We start from the raw sequence: 20,814 nt of genomic DNA, 5'->3' as shown, positions 1-20,814 counted from the left end.
ATAGATTAGTCTGTCAATATGGCAAATAAGTAGGCATGGCTTATATTCTAGACAAAGTTTATTTGCTCTGGTGACCAAGGTGAGTTTACACAGCAGTATGCAGGAACAGTTATGGCAATGTACTGTATGACATATATACGGTGAGGGGAAAAATGTATTTGATCCCCTGCTGATTTTGTACATTTGCCCACTGACAAAGACTTGATCAGTCTATAATTTTAATGGTAGGTTTATTTGAATAGTGAGAGACAGAACAACAACATAAAAATCCAGAAAAACGCATGTCAAAAATGTTATAAATTGATTTGCATTTTAATGAGGGAAATAAGTATTTGACCCCTCTGCAAAACATGATTTAGTACTAGGTGGCAAAACCCTTGTTGGCAGGTCAGACATTTCTTGTAGTTAGCCACCAGGTTTGCACACATCTCAGGAGGAATTTTTTCCCACTCCTCTTTGCAGATCTTCTCCAAGTCATTAAGGTTTCGAGGCTGACGTTTGGCAACTCGAACATTCAGCTCCCTCCACAGATTTTCTATGGGATTAAGGTCTGGAGAGTGGCTAGGCCACTCCAGGACCTTAATGTGCTTCTTCTTGAGCCACTCCTTTGTTGTCTTTGCCGTGTGTTTTGGGTCATTGTCATGCTGGAATACCCATCCACGACCCATTTTCAATGCCCTGGCTGAGGGAAGGAGGTTCTCACCCAAGATTTGACGGTACATGGCCCCGTCCATCGTCCCTTTGATGCGGTGAAGTTGTCCTGTCCCCTTAGCAGAAAAACACCCCCAAAGCATAATGTTTCCACCTCCATGTTTGACGGTGGGGATGGTGTTCTTGGGGTCATAGGCAGCATTCCTCCTCCTCCAAACACAGCGAGTTGAGTTGATGCCAAAGAGCTTGATTTTGGTCTCATCTGACCACAACACTTTCACCCAGTTCTTCTCTGAATCATTCAGATGTTCATTGGCAAACTTCAGACGGGCCTGTATATGTGCTTTCTTGAGCAGGGGGACCTTGCGGGCGCTGCAGGATTTCAGTCCTTCACGGCATAGTGTGTTACCAATTGTTTTTTTCTTCTTGACTATGGTCCCAGCTGCCTTGAGATCATTGACAAGATCCTCCCGTGTAGTTCTGGGCTGATTCCTAACCATTCTCATGATCATTGCAACTCCACGAGGTGAGATCTTGCATGGAGCCCTAGGCCGAGGGAGATTGACAGTTCTTTTGTGTTTCTTCCATTTGCGAATAATCGCACCAACTGTTGTCACCTTCTCACCAAGCTGCTTGGCGATGGTCTTGTAGCCCATTCCAGCCTTGTGTAGGTCTACAATCTTGTCCCTGACATCGTTGGAGAGCTCTTTGGTCTTGGCCATGGTGGAGAGTTTGGAATCTGATTGATTAATTGCTTCTGTGGACAGGTGTCTTTTATATAGGTAACAAACTGAGATTAGGAGCACTCCCTTTAAGAGTGTGCTCCTAATCTCAGCTCGTTACCTGTATAAAAGACACCTGGGAGCCAGAAATCTTTCTGATTGAGAGGGGGTCAAATACTTATTTCCTTCATTAAAATGCAAATCAATTTATAACATTTTTGACATGCGTTTTTCTGGATTTTGTTGTTGTTATTCTGTCTCTCACTGTTCAAATAAACCTACCATTAAAATTATAGACTGATCATTTCTTTGTCAGTGGGCAAACGTACAAAATCAGCAGGGGATCAAATACTTTTTTCCCTCACTGTACAGTGGAAGAAAAATATACTACCAACGCCTATAATAAATAATACAGTTCTACAATGGGAATATTTGCATATGGCGTGTTTGGGGGGGTGCAGTGAGGTGTTCAGAGTCACTTTGATACAAGGGGAGATTGTTGTTATGGACCTTACACATCTCCTCGAGTCATCAACTTATTTGTATCTAACATACTGTCCATTGTGTGAGGGATAAATTGCTCGAATGGCTCCAACAACACACGCAGGCAAGGGGATTCGGTGTCCTGTGCCTAGCTTCTCCCCACGTAGAACAAACTCTAGAAATAAAAACGGTATTGTCTGTAAGAGAATGACAAAAATGCTATTAGACTTTCATGGGCAGCACAATGCAGAATATTACACATCTCACAGACACACATTAGCTAGTTAGCTACTGAGGCTACCTAGGCTAGCTAGCTAACGTTAGCTAGCTAGCGAGCTACAACATTAGGCTACAGTACATTTTGGGTATAGCAAACAAAGCTAGCTAGCTTAACTTGGCTGGCATGGCTTGTAGTGGTATTAGCAAGCCCTGTTATGGCCGAATCGATCACGAAATTATACTGTGCGGAACAACGATCACGAAATTATACTGTACTGAACAATACTGCCTCATGTGAAAAGAGAACTTAGCTAGCTACCGACAGCAAAATAACTTACTAGTTTGTCATTTGCCCTCCTGGTCCAGCTGGTCTAGGCTGCCGCCGCCAGTTGATCTTGGAGGTTCTGAAGAACGTCTCCAGCACACCAAAATCCATATGTGAGTCGAAACTTTGATGGTCTGTCACAGACACATGATCCATGGGGTCTGCAGGGACCCTCTCCAGTAAGAGAATTCGTTGCAGCACAGATGTTCCTCTTCTGTTGGCATGGCTGGACAGCACCCGCATAGGTACCAGTCAGAGTCTGACCATGGCTCCCCATCGTTGTTTGTTGGTCCCGCAATTCTTGTTCTTGCTGTCTCAACTCCTCTTCAGTGTATTCCGGCTAAAATTAATAGGGCAGTATGTCCCTATGTTAGTATGTAAAAGAACATCAAAACAATGTTTCGTCGTCAAGCTCTTCTTGGAAAGAGGAATCATCAGAAGCAGCCATTGTAATTATTTTGCCATCTCGGATAGACAGTGCACGGTAACATAGCTCCCATGAACCTGTAGACACTAGTATTGACGCCATTTTGAAAAGCAAAGGAAGCAGGGCTACTGTCAGGCTGTAGTCTTTACAAAGCCAGAGAAAATTAGTCAACCTAGGTATCCTACAATGCCGTGGCAGATAGGAACATCTATTAGTCAAGTCCAATGGCTCTATTGAACAAGGCCAACCATATCTACTCGCTGCTAGCATGATCGTGTAATTGGCTAAACACAAAGGCCACAATAATTGCTACAAAACATAACTCCATTCATTTTTAGATCAGACAGCAGGCTCAATCAAACAATGACGCCATTGGTTGAACTCTCCCGGCGTGAAAATAAAAAAATACCGCTATGGTGCATAATTATGTCTGAAACACCTCTCATCACTCATAATTATGTAGGGAGACTGGAAAAACACCCCAAATAGTGTCTAGCGGTGAAATTTCCCTTTAACATTTTCCGCTTAAAAACACACTTCCAATTTCCCTATTTTTCTCTGTCTCTCTTTCATTCTCTCTCTCTCTCTCTCTCTTTTTGAAGCCGCCACCTAAGGATCATCTGAATACACTTTCTGAGCATGCACTTTAGTTCCTTTGCCTTTCATATGTTGTTCATTGCAAAGCTCTGAGGTAAAATATTATTATTTTTCTCTAAAAAAGGGAATTGAGGCTTAGTGCCAAAGCGCTCTGTTTTCTGTGGATGCTACAGTGCAGGGATTGGCCTGGCCATTCTAGAGGTGGTATTCAGGGAGTGTGGGATTTTAACACCATGTGTATAGCAGTGCTATTTTCACACACGCATGGCTGTGAAGGTACCAAAACACAGACAAATACTCCAATGTTATATCCTAAACTCTCTACTTTTTTAAGGTGATCGAAAAGTGTCTAAACAAGCCACTGCAGCCTGACACTGTTGTGGTGAAACAGATATGGCCCGAAGTTCCTTTAGTTTCCAGAAAAGTACCCTGCTTTTGTCCTGAAAAAAATGCTGTACTGTTCAAAGGCGTCTTTTGTGTAGTGTGTGTATGTGTGTCTGTGTCTGTGTGGTGTTGTTTTTTGCTTATTTGTTTGACACCTCTGATGTCTCTAAAATGTAGTAAAGTAATTGTTTCTCCATTGAAAGAGACAGGTGTCAGGGTCACTGTCCTTGATCCTGCGGACCAACTCCAAGGCTCAAAGGCAAAATCAAAGTCTATATGAGTGTCTATCACCTGTACACACTGAATTTGTTTGTATTGAGTCCTTTGTCTGTCTCTGTGTATGTGTGTGTGTGTGTGCGTCACACAGTCTCTCTGAGACAGAGAGCCTCCACGGCGTTGCTGGGTCCCTGGGCCACGCCCCCGATGAGAAACAGCATGTTGGGGGTCTGCAGGGGTGAACAGGAGCAGCGGGGGCTGGGCATGGGGGCAGCATACTCCCAACTCCGCTTCACAGGATTGTAGCTCTCCACCGACGACAGGGGCGACGTCTGGTTACCTGGACACACACACACACATACCGATGAGATCATGAACACCAATTTACAAATTGTTGCCCCCTAAGATTAGGACACAGATGGATCTTCCCTGAAAAATAACAGCTATTCCATGAAAATGTGACATTCATTCTTTTACAGTTGAGCTAACATTAAAGTGAGAGCGATAGAACACAGGATTGAAGCTTCACAAATAGCTCTGTGTTAGTCACTGCCTGGTGTAATTGAGGAACACAAAGGGGGTTCAGGTGTGTAGCACTCTCACAGCCACATCACCAGTGTGGCTGGCCTCCAAGCTACTCCATCACTCTGACCGGTCTCGGTCTGGGGCTGGGACTGCTGCACCCCCCCCCCCCCCCCCCCCATTGATGCACACACACCACAGGAGAAAGGCAAACCTGTTCATCACTCTCTCTCTCTCACACACACACACATGCACACACACACACGTGAGCATGCACATACACCAGAGGAGGAGCTATAGGAGGACCGGCCCATTGTAATGGATGGAATGGAATACATGGAATGGAGTCAAACATGTGGCGCCGGTCCTCCTATAGCTCCTCCCACCAGCCCCCTCTAACATACACACATGATCAAACTAACATAATCATACTACCTACTGTTGGGCAATGTAGAAACACACTCAACCTATTTCACTCTATCACACATGAGCACAGACACAAACACATTTCTGGAATTACACACTAAAACTAAAAAAGATAACTATAGGCATGTAAGTGCTATTCTAAATAAAGGCATTTTTAATCCCACCCTCCAGTAAGGTTATATACTTAATGATAAGACATAAATGGATGATAAGACAAACATGTGTCTAAGACTAGGGCCCTGGGGGATAGCTGTGTTGTCTTGAGCTGGGTGTCTGACTGTCTAGTTTAGTAATGGGATCTGCCTCTCAGTCTCTGAGCCACAGGTGGAATAATGCAGCATGTTGCATCCATCCAGATGCCTGGGAGAGTATACTGTAGTCTGCTCTCAATTGTGGATCTGTAAAAGTTTGTGAGGGTTTTAGGTGGCAGGCCAAATTTCTTCAGCCTCCTGAGGTTGAAGAGACGCTGTTGCGCCTTCTTCACCACACTGTCTGTGTGGTGGACCATTTCAGTTTGTCGGTGATATGTATGCCAAGGAACTTAAAACGTTCCACCTTCTCCACTGCTGTCCCGTCAATGTGGATAGGGGGGTACTCCCTCTGCTGTTTCCTGAAGTCCACGATCATCTCCTTTGTTTTGTTGACGTTGAGTGAGAGGTTATTTTCCTGACACCACACTCCGAGAGCCCTCACCTCCTCACTGTAGGGTGTCTCATCGTTGTTGGTAATCAAGCCTACTACTGTTGTCTCGTCTGCAAACTTGATGATTGAGTTGGAGGCGTGCATGGCTACGCAGTCATGGGTGAACAGGGAGTACAGGAGGGGGCTGAGCACAAACCCTTCTGGGGCCCCAGTGTTGAGGATCAGCAAAGTGGAGATGTAGTTTCCTACCTTCCTATGGTTAAAAAATGTGGTGGTTCGTGCTTTCAGTTTTTCGCGAATGCTGCCATCTATCCACGGTTTCTGGTTAGGGTAGGTTTTAATAGTCACAGTGGGTACAACATCTCCTATACACGTCCTTATAAACCCACTCACCGAATCAGCGTATACGTCTATGTTTTTCTCAGAGGCTACCCGGAACATATCCCAGTCCGCATGATCAAGACAATCTTGAAGAGTAGATTCCGATTGGTCAGACCAGCGTTGAATAGTCCTTAGCACGGGTGCTTCCTGTTTGAGTTTCTGCATATAGGAAGGGAGGAGCAAAATGGAGTCGTGGTCAGATTTGCAAAAAGGAGGGTGGGGGAAGGCCTTGTATGCATCGCGGAAGTTAGTTTAACAATGGTCCAGTGTTTTTCCAGCGCAAGTTATTTACCCTTTTCAGGAAAATGGTTAGCTCCTACAGACAGTGAGTCACGTGGATGTGGTTTGCTATATAAAGCAGGCAGACAGGAATCGAGGCATTCAGTTACTGTTCGATTGAACATTAGAATGGGCAAAACAAGTGACCTAAGCGACTTTGAGAGTGGTACGTATGACCGTCAGTGCCAGGCGCGCTGATTCCAGTATCTCAGAAATGGCCGACCTCCTGGGATTTTCACGCATGACAGTGTGTAGGGTTTACAAAGAATGGTGCGACATCCAGTCAGAGGCAGTCCTGTGGGCAAAAACTGCTCGTTGATGAGAGGTCTAGGGAGAATGGCAAGAATCGTGCAAGCTATCAGGCAGGCCACAAACAGGAAAATAACGGAGTAGTATAACAGTGGTGTGCAGAACAACATCTTGGAACGCACAACTCATCAGTCTTTGTCATGGATGGGCTATTGCAGCAGACGACCACTACTAAAAACAGCTAAAAACAACAAAAGGCGCTCCAGTGGGCACTCGATCACCAACACTGGATGATTGAAGAGTGGAAAAACATTGCCGGTTCCTATTGCATCATGCTGAAGGCAGAGTCAGGATTTGGTGTAAGCAGCATGAGTCCATGGCCCCATCCTCTCTGGTGTCAATGTTTTCCTGGCACACATTAGGTCCCTTGATACCAATTGAGTAATGTTTCCATGCCGCGAAGAATTCAGGCCTTTCTGGAGGCAAAGGGGGGTCCGACCCGGTACCAGATGGTGTACCTAATAAACTGGCGAATGAATGGATGTTGCCCTAAAGTTGTGCAGAGTTTTTAGAATCTTATTCATAAGAATTTACAGCTATAATTGCTGCCAAAGGTGCTTCTACCAAGTATTAACTCTTTCATTAGGTGGGAGTTGACCTTTGTATTTTATTCTTATTTTTGCACTGTCTCTATGCACACTCACAAGGCCCTACACACTACGCACACTGATACTCCAACACACATACAAACACTCACTCCATCATTTGCTCTCACACACATAATATGCACATACATTTATATTGACTCTACACACACCCACTCACATACAATCATCATATACGCTGCTGCTACTCTGTTTATCATATATCTTGTCGCCAAGTCACCTTACCCCTATACATATCTACCTCTATCAATCCAGTATCCCTGCACATTGTAATATGGTACTGGAACTGACCCTGTATATAGTATGCTTAATTACGTCATCATGTTCTTCTTCTTCTTATTATTATTATAATAATTTTTTTATCTTGTGTGTTTTTGTTCTACCTTGTTATTTTTAGTATTACATTGTTATTGATTACTGCATTGTTGGGGCTTGCAAGAAAGGCATCTTCTCTGTACTTGTGCATGTGCCATTAAAACTTGAAACTTGTGATGCAAAAGTCTGACTTTAAATCTTTGACATACTTCTGACTTTATATTATTCTTATTCTTTGGAACGCTACTCCACTTAGACCGTTTAAGCTAGAAACAAAATTAAAATGTGGCCTCCCAAGTGGAGCAGCAGTTTAAGACACTGCATCGCAGTGTTGCGGCGTCACTAGAGCCTGGGGTTCGACGCAAGCTGACTGTTGCGTCAATCTAAACTGGACGTTCTAAATAAGCGTTCTAATCACACCAGTTTGAGCATACACTACAGGGACCACTGTAGAATGATCACACCCGTTTGTTGGTACGTGTCAAAGGGTTAAAGATGCAGTCTTGTCAGAAGCTAGCTGATTCATTACTTACCAAGAACAACTGCAAATTCCAATAAAACTATGTTTTGAAGTTCACTTTGCTTGCTTTGTTAAACAACAAAGCCTTAGCAGCCTTAGCTAGCGGTGTTTCACCCAGAACATTGGATTTTTTCTGCGGGATTAATTTTAATCACTGGACATTGATCACCGGATATTCGGCCAGTCTGCACAGCGCGTTATCGACCCAGAACATATCAGTTTTTCCGCTGGAATCACTGAATCACTGGACCTTTAACTCCGGATTCGTCGCTACCAGCTAGCTACAACAAAACGGACGCTGTGGTCTGGCTAATTATCCTGAGCTAGGCCCATCTCCCGGCTATCTACCTCTCTGTCAACCGGACGGGACCACCTAGTATTGACACGGAGCCCCGCCGATCCTACACGACTGGTCTGCCGACGAAATCGTCTGATGTGGTTACGACGTTAACCACGAAGATTCCATCCATCTGCTAGCCCTGGCCCGCTAGCACACGCTAGCCGTAGCCTCTTACTATTGCTTCACCACCGGACCTTATGATAACTCAGCTATACAGCTGATATCTGCTGGACTGTTCCTTTTTTACGGTACTACATCCTGTTTATGTTTAGCCTCAGCCCAAACATGGTTAGTTTATTGTTGTTTCGGTTATTTCTAATTGTACTATATCACTGTAGACCCCCCAGCCTAGCTAAACCTGCCTTAGTTAGCTCCTTCGCACCTCCCCCTATACACGCGGAGACCGACTCAATTGATGACTCTAGCGATGCTATCTCTTTCATAGTTACCCAACGCTTAGGGTTACCTCCACTTTACTCATATCCTTCCATATCCTTGTCTGTACATAATGCCCTGAATCTTTTCTATAACACCCGGAAATCTGCCCCCTTTATTCTATGTACCCAACGCACTAGAAGACCAGTTCTTAATGCCTTTAGCCGTATCCTTATTCTAGTCCTCCTCTGTTCCTCTGGTGATGTAGAGGCTAACCCAGGCCCTGCAGCCCTCAGTATCACTCCTACTCCCCAGGCGCTATCATTTGATGACTTCTGTAATCGCAAAAGTCTTGGTTTCTTGCACATAAATATCAGAAGTCTACTTCCTAAGTTTGAGTTATTCACTGCGTTAGCACACTCTGCCAACCCTGATGTTCTAGCAGTGTCTGAATCCTGGCTCAGGAAGGCCACCAAAAATTCTGAAATTTCCATCCCCAACTATAACATTTTCCGTCTAGATAGAACTGCCAAAGGGGGTGGAGTTGCAATCTACTGTAGAGATAGCCTGCAGAGCTCTATCATACTATCCAGGTCTGTGCCCAAACAGTTTGAGCTTCTACTTCTAAAAATCCACCTTTCCAGAAATAAGTCTCTCACTGTTGCCGCTTGCTACAGACCCCCCTCAGCCCCCAGCTGTGCCCTGGACACCATATGTGAATTGATTGCCCCCCATTTATCCTCAGAGTTTGTACTGCTTGGTGACCTAAATTGGGATATGCTTAATACCCCAGCCATCCTACAATCCAAGCTAGATGCCCTCAACCTCACGCAAATTATCAACGAACCTACCAGGTACAACCCTAAATCCGTAAACATGGGTACCCTCATAGATATCATCCTGACTAACATACCCTCTAAATACACCTCAGCTGTCTTCAACCAGGATCTCAGCGATCACTGCCTTATTGCCTGCGTCCGTAACGGGTCCGTGGTCAAACGACCACCCCTCATCACTGTCAAACGCTCCCTAAAACACTTTAGCGAGGAGGCCTTCCTAATTGACCTGGCCCAGGTATCCTGGATGGATATTGATCTCATTCCGTCAGTAGAGGATGCCTGGTTGTTCCTTAAAAGTAATTTCCTCTCAATCTTAAATAAACATGCCCCATTCAAAAAATACAGAACTAAGAACCGATATCGCCCCTGGTTCTCCTCAGACTTGACTGCCCTTGACCAGCACAAAAACATCCTGTGGCGTACAGCATTAGCATCAAATAGCCCCCGCGATATGCAACTTTTCAGGGAAGTTAGGAACCAATATACACAAGCAGTCAGGAAAGCAAAGGCTAACTTTTTCAAACAGAAATTTGCATCCTGTAGCACTAACTCCAAAAAGTTTTGGGACACTGTAAAGTCCATGGAGAATAAGAGCACTTCCTCCCAGCTGCCCACTGCACTGAGGCTAGGAAACACTATCACCACCGATAAATCTACAATAATCGAGAATTTCAACAAGCATTTTGCTACAGCTGGCCATGCTTTCCATCTGGATACCACTAACCCGGCCACCAACTCTGCACCCTCTGCTGCAACTTGCCCATGCCCCCCCCGCTTCTCCTTCACACAAATTCAGACAGCTGATGTTTTGAAAGCGCTGCAAAATCTGGACCCCTACAAATCAGCTGGGCTAGACAATCTGGACCGTTTCTTTCTAAAACTAGCCGCTGAAATTGTCGCTACCCCTATTACTAGTCTGTTTAACCTCTCTTTCATAACGTCTGAGATCCCCAGAGATTGGAAAGCTGCCGCGGTCATCCCCCTCTTCAAAGGGGGTGACACTCTAGATCCAAACTGCTACAGACCTATATCCATCCTGCCCTGCCTTTCGAAAGTATTCGAAAGCCAAGTTAACAAACAGATCATCGACCATTTCGAATACCACCGTACCTTCTCCGCTATGCAATCCGGTTTCCGAGCTGGTCACGGGTGCACTTCAGCCACGCTCAAGGTCCTAAACGATATTATAACCGCGATTGATAATAGACAGTACTGTGCAGCCGTCTTCATTGACCTGGCCAAGGCTTTCGACTCTGTCAACCACCGCATTCTTATTGGCAGACTAAATAGCCTTGGTTTCTCAAATGACTGCCTCGCCTGGTTCACCAACTACTTCTCAGATAGAGTTCAGTGTGTCAAATCGGAGGGCCTGTTGTCTGGACCTATGGCAGTCTCTATGGGGGTGCCACAGGGTTCAATTCTTGGGCCGACACTTTTCTCCGTGTATATCAATGATGTCGCTCTTGCTGCTGGTGACTCTCAGATTCACCTCTACGCAGACGACACCATTTTGTATACATCTGGCCCTTCATTGGACACTGTGTTAACAAACCTCCAAACGAGCTTCAATGCCATACAACAATCCTTCAGTAGCCTCCAACTGCTCTTAAACACTAGTAAAACTAAATGCATGCTTTTCAATCGAACGCTGCTGGCACCCGCCCACCCGACTAGAATCACCACTCTCGACGGGTCTGACCTAGAGTATGTGGACAACTACAAATACCTAGGTGTCTGGTTAGACTGTAAACTCAACTTCCAGACTCACATAAAGAATCTCCAATCCAAAGTTAAATCTAGAATCGGCTTCCTATTTCGCAATAAAGCCTCCTTCACTCATGCTGCCAAACATGCCCTCGTAAAACTGACTGTCCTACCGATCCTTGACTTCGGCGATGTAATTTACAAAATAGCCTCCAACACTCTACTCAGCAAATTGGATGTAGTCTATCACAGTGCCATCCGTTTTGTCTCCAAAGCCCCATACACTACCCACCACTGTGACCTGTACGCTCTTGTTGGCTGGTCCTCACTACATGTTCGTCGTCAAACCCACTGGCTCCAGGCCATCTATAAATCACTGCTAGGCAAATCCCCGCCTTATCTTAGCTCATTGGTCACCATAGCAGCACCCACCCGTAGTCTGCGCTCCAGCAGGTTTATCTCACTGGTCATTCCCAAAGCCAACACCTCCTTTGGCCGCCATTCCTTCCAGTTCTCTGCTGCCAATGACTGGAACGAATTGCAAAAATCTCTGAAGCTGGAGACTCTTATCTCCCTCAATAACTTTAAGCATCAGTTGTCAGAGCACCTTACCGATCACTGCACCTGTACACAGCCCACCCGAAATTAGCCCACCCAACTACCTCATCCCTATATTGTTATTTATTTTGCTCTTTTGCACCCCAGTATCTCTATTTGCACATAATCTCTTGCACATCTAGCATTCCAGTGTTAATACTATTGTAATTATTCTGCACTATAGCCTATTTATTGCCTTACCTCCATAACTTGCTACATTTGCACACACTGTATATATATTTTCTGTTGTATTTCTGACTTTATGTTTTTTTTACCCCATATGTAACTCTGTTGTTTTTATTGCACTACTTTGCTTTATCTTGGACAGGTCGCAGTTGTAAATGAGAACCTGTTCTCAACTGGCTTACCTGGTTAAATAAAGGTGAAATAAATAAAATAAAAAATAAAAAAAATATCATGAATCTAGCAAAGAAGAGTTGTGGGTCAGAGAGCAGAATTTTTTTTTTAGGGTGAAGATCAGCTTTAATATTGCAGATAGATTGTAACTTCCATCAATGTAATTGTCTGCATCACTTCCAATCCCCCATATATATTTTTGCAAATATATACAGTGAGGGAAAAAAGTATTTGATCCCCTGCTGATTTTGTACGTTTGCCCACTGACAAAGACATGATCAGTCTATAATTTTAATAGTAGGTTTATTTGAACAGTGAGAGACAGAATAACAACAAAAAAATCCAGAAAAACGCATGTCATAAATATTATAAATTGATTTGCATTTTAATGAGGGAAATAAGTATTTGACCCCTCTGCAAAACATGATTTAGTACTTGGTGGCAAAACCCTTGTTGGCAATCACAGAGGTCAGACGTTTCTTGTAGTTGGCCACCAGGTTTGCACACATCTCAGGAGGGATTTTGTCCCACTCCTCTTTGCAGATCTTCTCCAAGTCATTAAGATTTCGAGCCTGACGTTTCGCAACTCAAACCTTCAGCTCCCTCCACAGACTTTCTATGGGATTAAGGTCTGGAGACTGGCTAGGCCACTCCAGGACCTTAATGTACTTCTTCTTGAGCCACTCCTTTGTTGCCTTGGCTGTGTGTTTTGGGTCATTGTCATGCTGGAATACCCATCCATGACCCATTTTCAATGCCCTGGCTGAGGGAAGGAGGTTCTCACCCAAGATTTGACGGTACATGGCCCCGTCCATCGTCCCTTTGATGCGGTGAAGTTGTCCTGTCCCCTTAACAGAAAAACACCCCCAAAGCATAATGTTTCCACCTCCATGTTTGACGGTGGGGATGGTGTTCTTGGGGTCATAGGCAGCATTCCTCCTCCTCCAAACACGGCGAGTTGAGTTGATGCCAAAGAGCTCGATTTTGGTCTCATCTGACCACAACACTTTCACCCAGTTCTCCTCTGAATCATTCAGATGTTCATTGGCAAACTTCAGACGGGCCTGTATATGTGCTTTCTTGAGCAGGGGGACCTTCCGGGCGCTGCAGGATTTCAGTCCTTCACGGCGTAGTGTGTTACCAATTGTTTTCTTGGTGACTATGGTCCCAGCTGCCTTGAGATCATTGACAAGATCCTCCCGTGTAGTTCTGGGCTGATTCCTAACCGTTCTCATGATCATTGCAACTCCACGAGGTGAGATCTTGCATGGAGCCCCAGGCCGAGGGAGATTGACAGTTCTTTTGTGCTTCTTCCATTTGCGAATAATCGCACCAACTGTTGTCACCTTCTCACCAAGCTGCTTGGCGATGGTCTTGTAGCCCATTCCAGCCTTGTGTAGGTCTACAATCTTGTCCCTGACATCCTTGGAGAGCTCTTTGGTCTTGGCCATGGTGGAGAGTTTGGAATCTGATTGATTGATTGCTTCTGTGGACAGGTGTCTTTTATACAGGTAACAAACTGAGATTAGGAGCACTCCCTTTAAGAGTGTGCTCCTAATCTCAGCTTGTTACCTGTATAAAAGACACCTGGGAGACAGAAATCTTTCTGATTGAGAGGGGGTCAAATACTTATTTCCCTCATTAAAATGCAAATCAATTTATAACATTTTTGACATGCGTTTTTCTGGATGTTTTTGTTGTTATTCTGTCTCTCACTGTTCAAATAAACCTACCATTAAAATTATAGACTGATCATTTCTTTGTCAGTGGGCAAACGTACAAAATCAGAAGGGGATCAAATACTTTTTTCCCTCACTGTATATATACAATATCTCACAAAAGTGAATACACCCCTCACATTTTTGTAAATATTTGAGTATATCTTTTCATGTGACAACACTGAAGAAATGACACTTTGCTACAATGTAAAGTAGTGAGTGTACAGCTTGTATAACAGTGTAAATTTGCTGTCCCCTCAAAATAACACAACACACAGCCATTATGTCTAAACCGCTGGCAACAAAAGTGAGTACACCCCTAAGTGAAAATGTCCAAATTGGGCCCAAAGTGTCAATATTTTGTGTGGCCACCATCATTTCCCAGCACTGCCTTAACCCTCTTGGGCATGGAGTTCACCAGAGCTTCACAGGTTGCCACTGGAGTCCTCTTCCACTCCTCCATGACGACATCACGGAGCTGGTGGATGTTAGAGACCTTGCACTCCTCCACCTTCTGTTTGAGGATGCCCCACAGTTGCTCAATAGGGTTTAGGTCTGGAGACATGCTTGGCCAGTCCATCACCTTTACCCTCAGCTTCTTTAGCAAGGCAGTGGTCGTCTTGGAGGTGTGTTTGGGGTCGTTATCATGTTGGAATACTGCCCTGCGGCCCAGTCTATGAAGGGTGGGGATCATGCTCTGCTTCAGTATGTCACAGTACATGTTGGCATTCATGGTTCCCTCAATGAACTGTAGCTCCTCAGTGCCGGCAGCAATCATGCAGCACCAGACCATGACACAACCATCACCATGCTTGACTGTAGGCAAGACACACTTGTCTTTGTACTCCTCACCTGGTTGCCGCCACACACGCTTGACACCATCTGAACCAAATAAGTTTTTCTTGGTCTCATCAGACCACAGGACATGGTTCCAGTAATCCATGTCCTTAGTCTGCTTGTCTTCAGCAAACTGTTTGCGGGCTTTCTTGTGCATCATCTTTAGAAGAGGCTTCCTTCTGGGACGACAGCCATGCAGACCAATTTGATGCTGTGTGCGGCATATGGTCTGAGCACTGACAGGCTGACCCCCCACCCCTTCAACCTCTGCAGCAATGCTGGCAGCACTCATACGTCTATTTCCCAAAGACAACCTCTGGATATGACGCTGAGCACGTGCACTCAACTTCTTTGGTCGACCATGGCGAGGCCTGTTCTGAGTGGAACCTGTCCTGTTAAACCGCTGTATGGTCTTGGCCACCGTGCTGCAGCTCAGTTTCAGGTTCTTGGCAATCTTCTTATAGCCCAGGCCATCTTTATATAGAGCAACAATTCTTTTTTTCAGATCCTCAGAGAGTTCTTTGCCATGAGGTGCCATGTTGAACTTCCAGTGACCAGTATGAGGGAGTGTGAGAGCGATGACACCAAATTTAACACACCTGCTCCCCATTCACACCTGAGACCTTGTAACACTAACGAGTCACATGACACCGGGGAGGGAAAATGGCTAATTGGGCCCAATTTGGACATTTTCACTTAGGGGTGTACTCACTTTTGTTGCCAGCGATTTAGACATTAATGGCTGTGTGTTGAGTTATTTTGAGGGGAGAGCAAATTGACACTGTTATACAAGCTGTACACTCACTACTTTACATTGTAGCAAAGTGTCATTTCTTCAGTGTTGTCACATGAAAAGATATACTCAAATATTTACAAAAATGTGAGGGATGTACTCACTTTTGTGAGATACTGTATATATATATATATATATTTATATATATATACAGTACCAGTCAAACGTTTGGACACACCTACTCATTCAAGGGTTATTCTTTATTTTTACTATTTTCTACATTGTAGAATAATAGTGAAGACATCACAACTATGAAATAACACATATGGAATCATATAGTAAACAAAAAAGTGTTAAACAAATTCAAATATATTTTATATTTGAGATTCTTCAAATAGCCACCCTTTGCCTTGATGGCAGCTTTGCACACTCTTGGCATTCTCTCAACCAGCTTCACCTGGAATGCTTTTCCAACCGTCTTGAAGTAGTTCCCACATACGCTTAGCACTTGTTGGCTGCATTTCCTTCACTCTGCTGTCAGAATCATCCTTAAACCATCTCAATTGGGTTGAGGTCGGGGGATTGTGGAGGCCAGGTAATATGATACAGCACTCTCCTTCTTGGTCAAATAGCCCTTACACAGCCTGGAGGTGTGCTGGGTAATTGTCCTGTTGAAAAACAAACGATAGTCCCACTAACCCAAACCAGATGGGACGGCGTATCGCTGCAGAACGCTGTGGTAGCCATGTTGGTTAAGTGTGAATTGAATTCTAACTAAATCACAGACAGTGTCACCAGCAAAGCACCCCCACACCATAACACCTCCTCCTCCATGCTTCACGGTGGGAACTACACATGTGGAGATCATCCGTTCACCCACACCGCATCTTACAAAGACACAGTGGTTGGAAACAAAAATCTCAAATTTGGACTCCAGACCAAAGGACAAATTTCCAGCGGTCTAATGTCCATTGCTTGTGTTCCAGCAGGTCTCTTCTTCATATTGGTGTCCTTTAGTAGTGGTTTCTTTGCAGCAATTCGACCATGAAGGCCTGATTCACACAGTCCCCTCTGAACAGTTGATGTTGAGATGTGTCTGTGACTTGAACTCTGTGAAGCATTTATTTGGGCTGTAATTTCTGAGGCTGGTAACTCTAATGAACTTATCCTCTGCAGCAGAGGTAACTCTGGGTCTTCCATTCCTGTGGTGGTCCTCATGACAGCCAGTTTCATCATAGTGATTGATGGTTTCTGCGACTGCACTTGAAGAAACTTTCAATGTTCTTGAAATTTTCCGGATTGACTGACCTTCATGTCTTAAAGTAATGATGGACTGTCATTTCTCTTTGCTTATTTGAGCTGTTCTTGCCATAATATGGACTTGGTCTTTTACCAAATAGGGCTATCTTCTGTATACCCCCCACTATCTTGTCACAACACAACTGATTAGCTCAAACGCATTAAGAAGGAAAGAAATTCCACAAATTAACTTTTAAGAAGGCACACCTGTTCATTGAAATGCATTCCAGGTGACTACCTCATGAAGCTGGTTAAGATAATGCCAAGAGTGTGCAAAGCTGTCATCAAGGCAAAGGGTGGCTATTTGAAGAATCTCAAATATAAAATATATTTTGATTTGTTTAACACTTTTTTGCTTACTACAGGATTCCATATGTGTTATTTCATAGTTGTGATGTCTTCACTATTATTCTACAATGTAGAAAATAGTAAAAATAAAGAAAAACCCTTGAATGAGTAGGTGTGTCCAAACTTTTAACTGGTATGGTACATACATATAAATACATATACATATATATACATATCCTTAAAATACATATATTTTCCTTTATTACTTTCCAACCCTACCACCCCTCCCCTAATTGGAGTAAGCTAGTGAACAACAACGCTTAGGCCTCTACTTCCAGCTCATACATACTATATACATTTTATGGACACAGTCAATTTTACAATAGTTCTATTTTGTTTGTTTTTACTCCTGAACTTCCTCTACCCTCAACCTCTCCGATCATTTTCATGATGTCCATCCGGTTTGCTTCTATATGCCATATCTTTCAAACAGTGCTCTTTCACAAAAGCTCTTAACCTATTACCTATATACGTATTAAGGACATAGTATGTTTGTTTTACATTAGTTATCTTGTTATTAGTTGTTATTAGTCCCAACCTTCAGCTCCATTCAACCCCTCCCATATATATCTTAACACCATCCATATTGGATTTCTATTTGCCATATATATTTCAACTGTACTGTGATGTTTCACAAAAGTTCTGAACCTTTCTATTCTCATTGTCTCTACAGATTGTACATTTTTGCTAAAAGTATTATTATATTATTGATCGATTGACTATGACTTTTCAGATCACCCAGTAGTGCTATCTGCAGGGTTAGCGCCAGGTAAATATTGCAATTCTTCAGCCATTCCTGGACCTGTGACCAAAAACAAGCTACAAATGGACAGTACCAAAACAAATGATCTAATGATTCTGTCCCCTCGCAGCAACATCTGCAGAGCTGGGAAGATTGTATCCCCCATATAAATAACATTCTATTTTGTTGCAAGAATTTTGTATAATAATTTAAATTGAAAAATGTGAAGTTTTGAATCTGGCGTTGTTTTGCGTATCAGTTCATAAACCATGTGCCATGGAATCGGTACGTCAAAAATCTCTTCCCAACTATTTTGCAATCTATATGGGACGGCTGTCAATCTTTTGGTCCTTAAATGAAACTGGTATACTTTTTTATTTATCACAATTTTCTTTAACCAATTATGGTCTTTAATGCAGGGCCGACAGACAAGTTCCTTACTTTTTCCTGCTTCCACTTTCCTCTTCCATTTTTGTGGTAATGCTGCAATTATTTGGTTGTAATTTTGGGTAGAGCAGACATTTCCATATGTTTTTGTTAGCTGCATGTGCGACATAACTCCACCAGTCCTACCTATGATATCATTTACAAAGATTATAACTTTTATAGTTTATCAATTAGTATATTTGAGTTTAACCACGCATTATTTGTTCCGTCGTTTCTGGAGGATTAAATTGAAAATGCAACCAACTTTCTATGGCTTGTTTTAGAAATAGTGATATTTGGGAGATGATTTCCTTTTCAAATAACTGAAAGTGAGAGGTTGTAATCTGAATAAAGGGAAAAAGGCCATTCTTGAAGCGTTTAGTGATAGGTCTAATGCTTTAATATTTAATAATTTCTGTCCTCTTATATACATTTTGTCTGGCTTGCCGTTCCAAATAAAATGGAATATGTTTATCTCATATAATTTAAAAAACTGTTCGCTAGGCGTAGGCAAGACCATAAGCAAATAGGTAAACTGGGATAATACTAAAGAGTTAATCAGGGTGATTTTTCCACAAATAGACAGGTATTTACCTTTCCATGGTAGCAAGATCTTATCTATTTTTGCTAACGTTCTATTAAAATTCATTGGAGTGAGATCATTTATTTATTTTGGGATATGAATACCGAGTATATCCACATCACCATCAGTCCATTATATTGGTAAACTACACGGTAATGTAAAAGTTGAATTTTTTAGTGATCCAATACGTCATATAGTACACATCATAATTTGGTTGTAATCCAGAGGGGTTAGAAAATGTATCTAGATCCTCTATGAGGCTGTGGAGGGATTCAAGTTGTGGATTTAAAAGAAAACATAAATCATCAGTTTACAATGACACCTTTGGGCTGTGCGTTGATCCTGCTGCTCTGATTGGATTCACCCGATCACTTCTCATCGCACTTCTTTCAGTTTTCACACGCAACAACTGTAGTTTAGACACTGACCATAACTACTGACCACACAACTACAACTACTGACCACCACAACTGACCACAACCACACAACTACTGACCACAACCACACAACAACTGACCACTTCTACTGACCACGTCCATACTGTAGGGCCCAAAGAACCTGCAACACAACCACACAACTACTTACCACAACTACTGACCACAACTACTGATCTGGTCTGCACTAGCTCTGGTCCAGCTCTGGTCCTGGGCGTAGCTAGTTAGCTCTGGTTCGCACTAGCTCTGGTCTAGCTCTGGTCTGCAATATAAATTATAGCTACTTAAATGTGCATAAATTAGCATATAATACCCACCAACAATAATTGTAATTCTTGAACCGCTCACAACTTTCACATGTTCAGGGTATCTTCTCCTATCATTCAATATTTTAATCTACCTACTTTATCAACTAGTGACATTAATAAGGGATCATAGCTTTCACCTGGATTCACCTGGTCCGTCTATGTCATGGAAAGAGCAGTTGTTCTTAATGTTTTGTATACTTAGTGTATATCCTCCACAATCACAAATCTTATTCTCCCTCCACCACACACATGGCAATATCTCATATCTTTAGGAGGGTCATTCAAAGTGAGTTTTCTCTCCTCTGGCCTCAGGATTTGTGCTCCTATCCCTGTCATTACACACCACCAGCTGCTGCTAAGTTTTTCTGGTTTCCATGGAGACCCTCAATGAGCTGCAGATGATATGGACTGGTCGGTGGGGGTTAGGCTACTGTTGTTATCATAATTTCTGGGGAGAACAAAGTGCCGGAGCTGAATAGTCTTTTCATGGCAATCAGAGTACTGCTCAGACATGCTCCTTTTTTATCTTCACAGGAACACGCTCCGCCATGGCGCTGTGCAGGAAGAACCACTCCTCCGCTCCGCTCTTCTCGGCGCTCAAAGCTTCCTGTTGCGCCTTTGATTTCCAGCCCAGCTTCACAATGCTTCTTATCAACCCACAACCCAGCTCCCTCTCCAACACCAAACCTATATCTCCCCCTCTCTACTACTAGAAGTTTGTCTTCCGAGGGGGATGTTTTTACTAAACTGGATTTGACCACGTGTTCGGTTCTGTGTCAAATGGACCAAGATACATATATATATATATTTTTCATTTTAGTCTTTTAGCAGACGCTCTTATCCAGAGCGACTTACAGGAGCAATTATGGTTAAGTGCCTTGCTCAAGGGCACATCGACAGATGTTTCACCTAGTCGGCCTGGGGATTCAAACCAGCGACCTTTCAGTTGCAGGCCCAACGCTCTTAACCGCTAGGCTACCTGCCGCCCTAAATGTATTGGCATCAGCAGAGTAGGTTAGTGTCATAGTGGGTGTTCTAGCAGAAGTGGTTTGGGCACACCCACAGCTACTGTTGACCATTTACCTGCACTAGATTTTAGGACAGAATTGGACAATGGCACAAAGAAATGTGAGGTCAGCGACCTAAAAGCA

The 20,814-nt window shown here is 43.4% G+C and overlaps 1 protein-coding gene across 1 annotated transcript in view; it reads right to left on the bottom strand.

Moving 5' to 3' along the window:
- Nucleotides 1-4,167: 4,167 nt before the first annotated feature.
- The window catches only part of LOC311147974 (kelch domain-containing protein 8B-like), a gene marked incomplete at both ends in the record, with an annotated part of 119,031 nt that continues 102,384 nt past the window's right edge, over nt 4,168-20,814 (bottom strand). The window contains one exon of the mRNA XM_084184838.1: nt 4,168-4,364. Within this exon, the coding sequence (XP_084040964.1) occupies nt 4,168-4,364 (197 nt within the window). The remainder of the gene's footprint in view (nt 4,365-20,814) is intronic.

The sequence above is a fragment of the Coregonus lavaretus genome (genome assembly GCF_964263955.1).
Source record: "Coregonus lavaretus genome assembly, chromosome: 20".
NCBI classification, from domain to species: Eukaryota; Metazoa; Chordata; class Actinopteri; order Salmoniformes; family Salmonidae; genus Coregonus; species Coregonus lavaretus.
The sequence above is the reverse complement of the archived record's forward strand: the minus strand, read 5'-3'. Positions and strand labels throughout refer to the sequence as shown.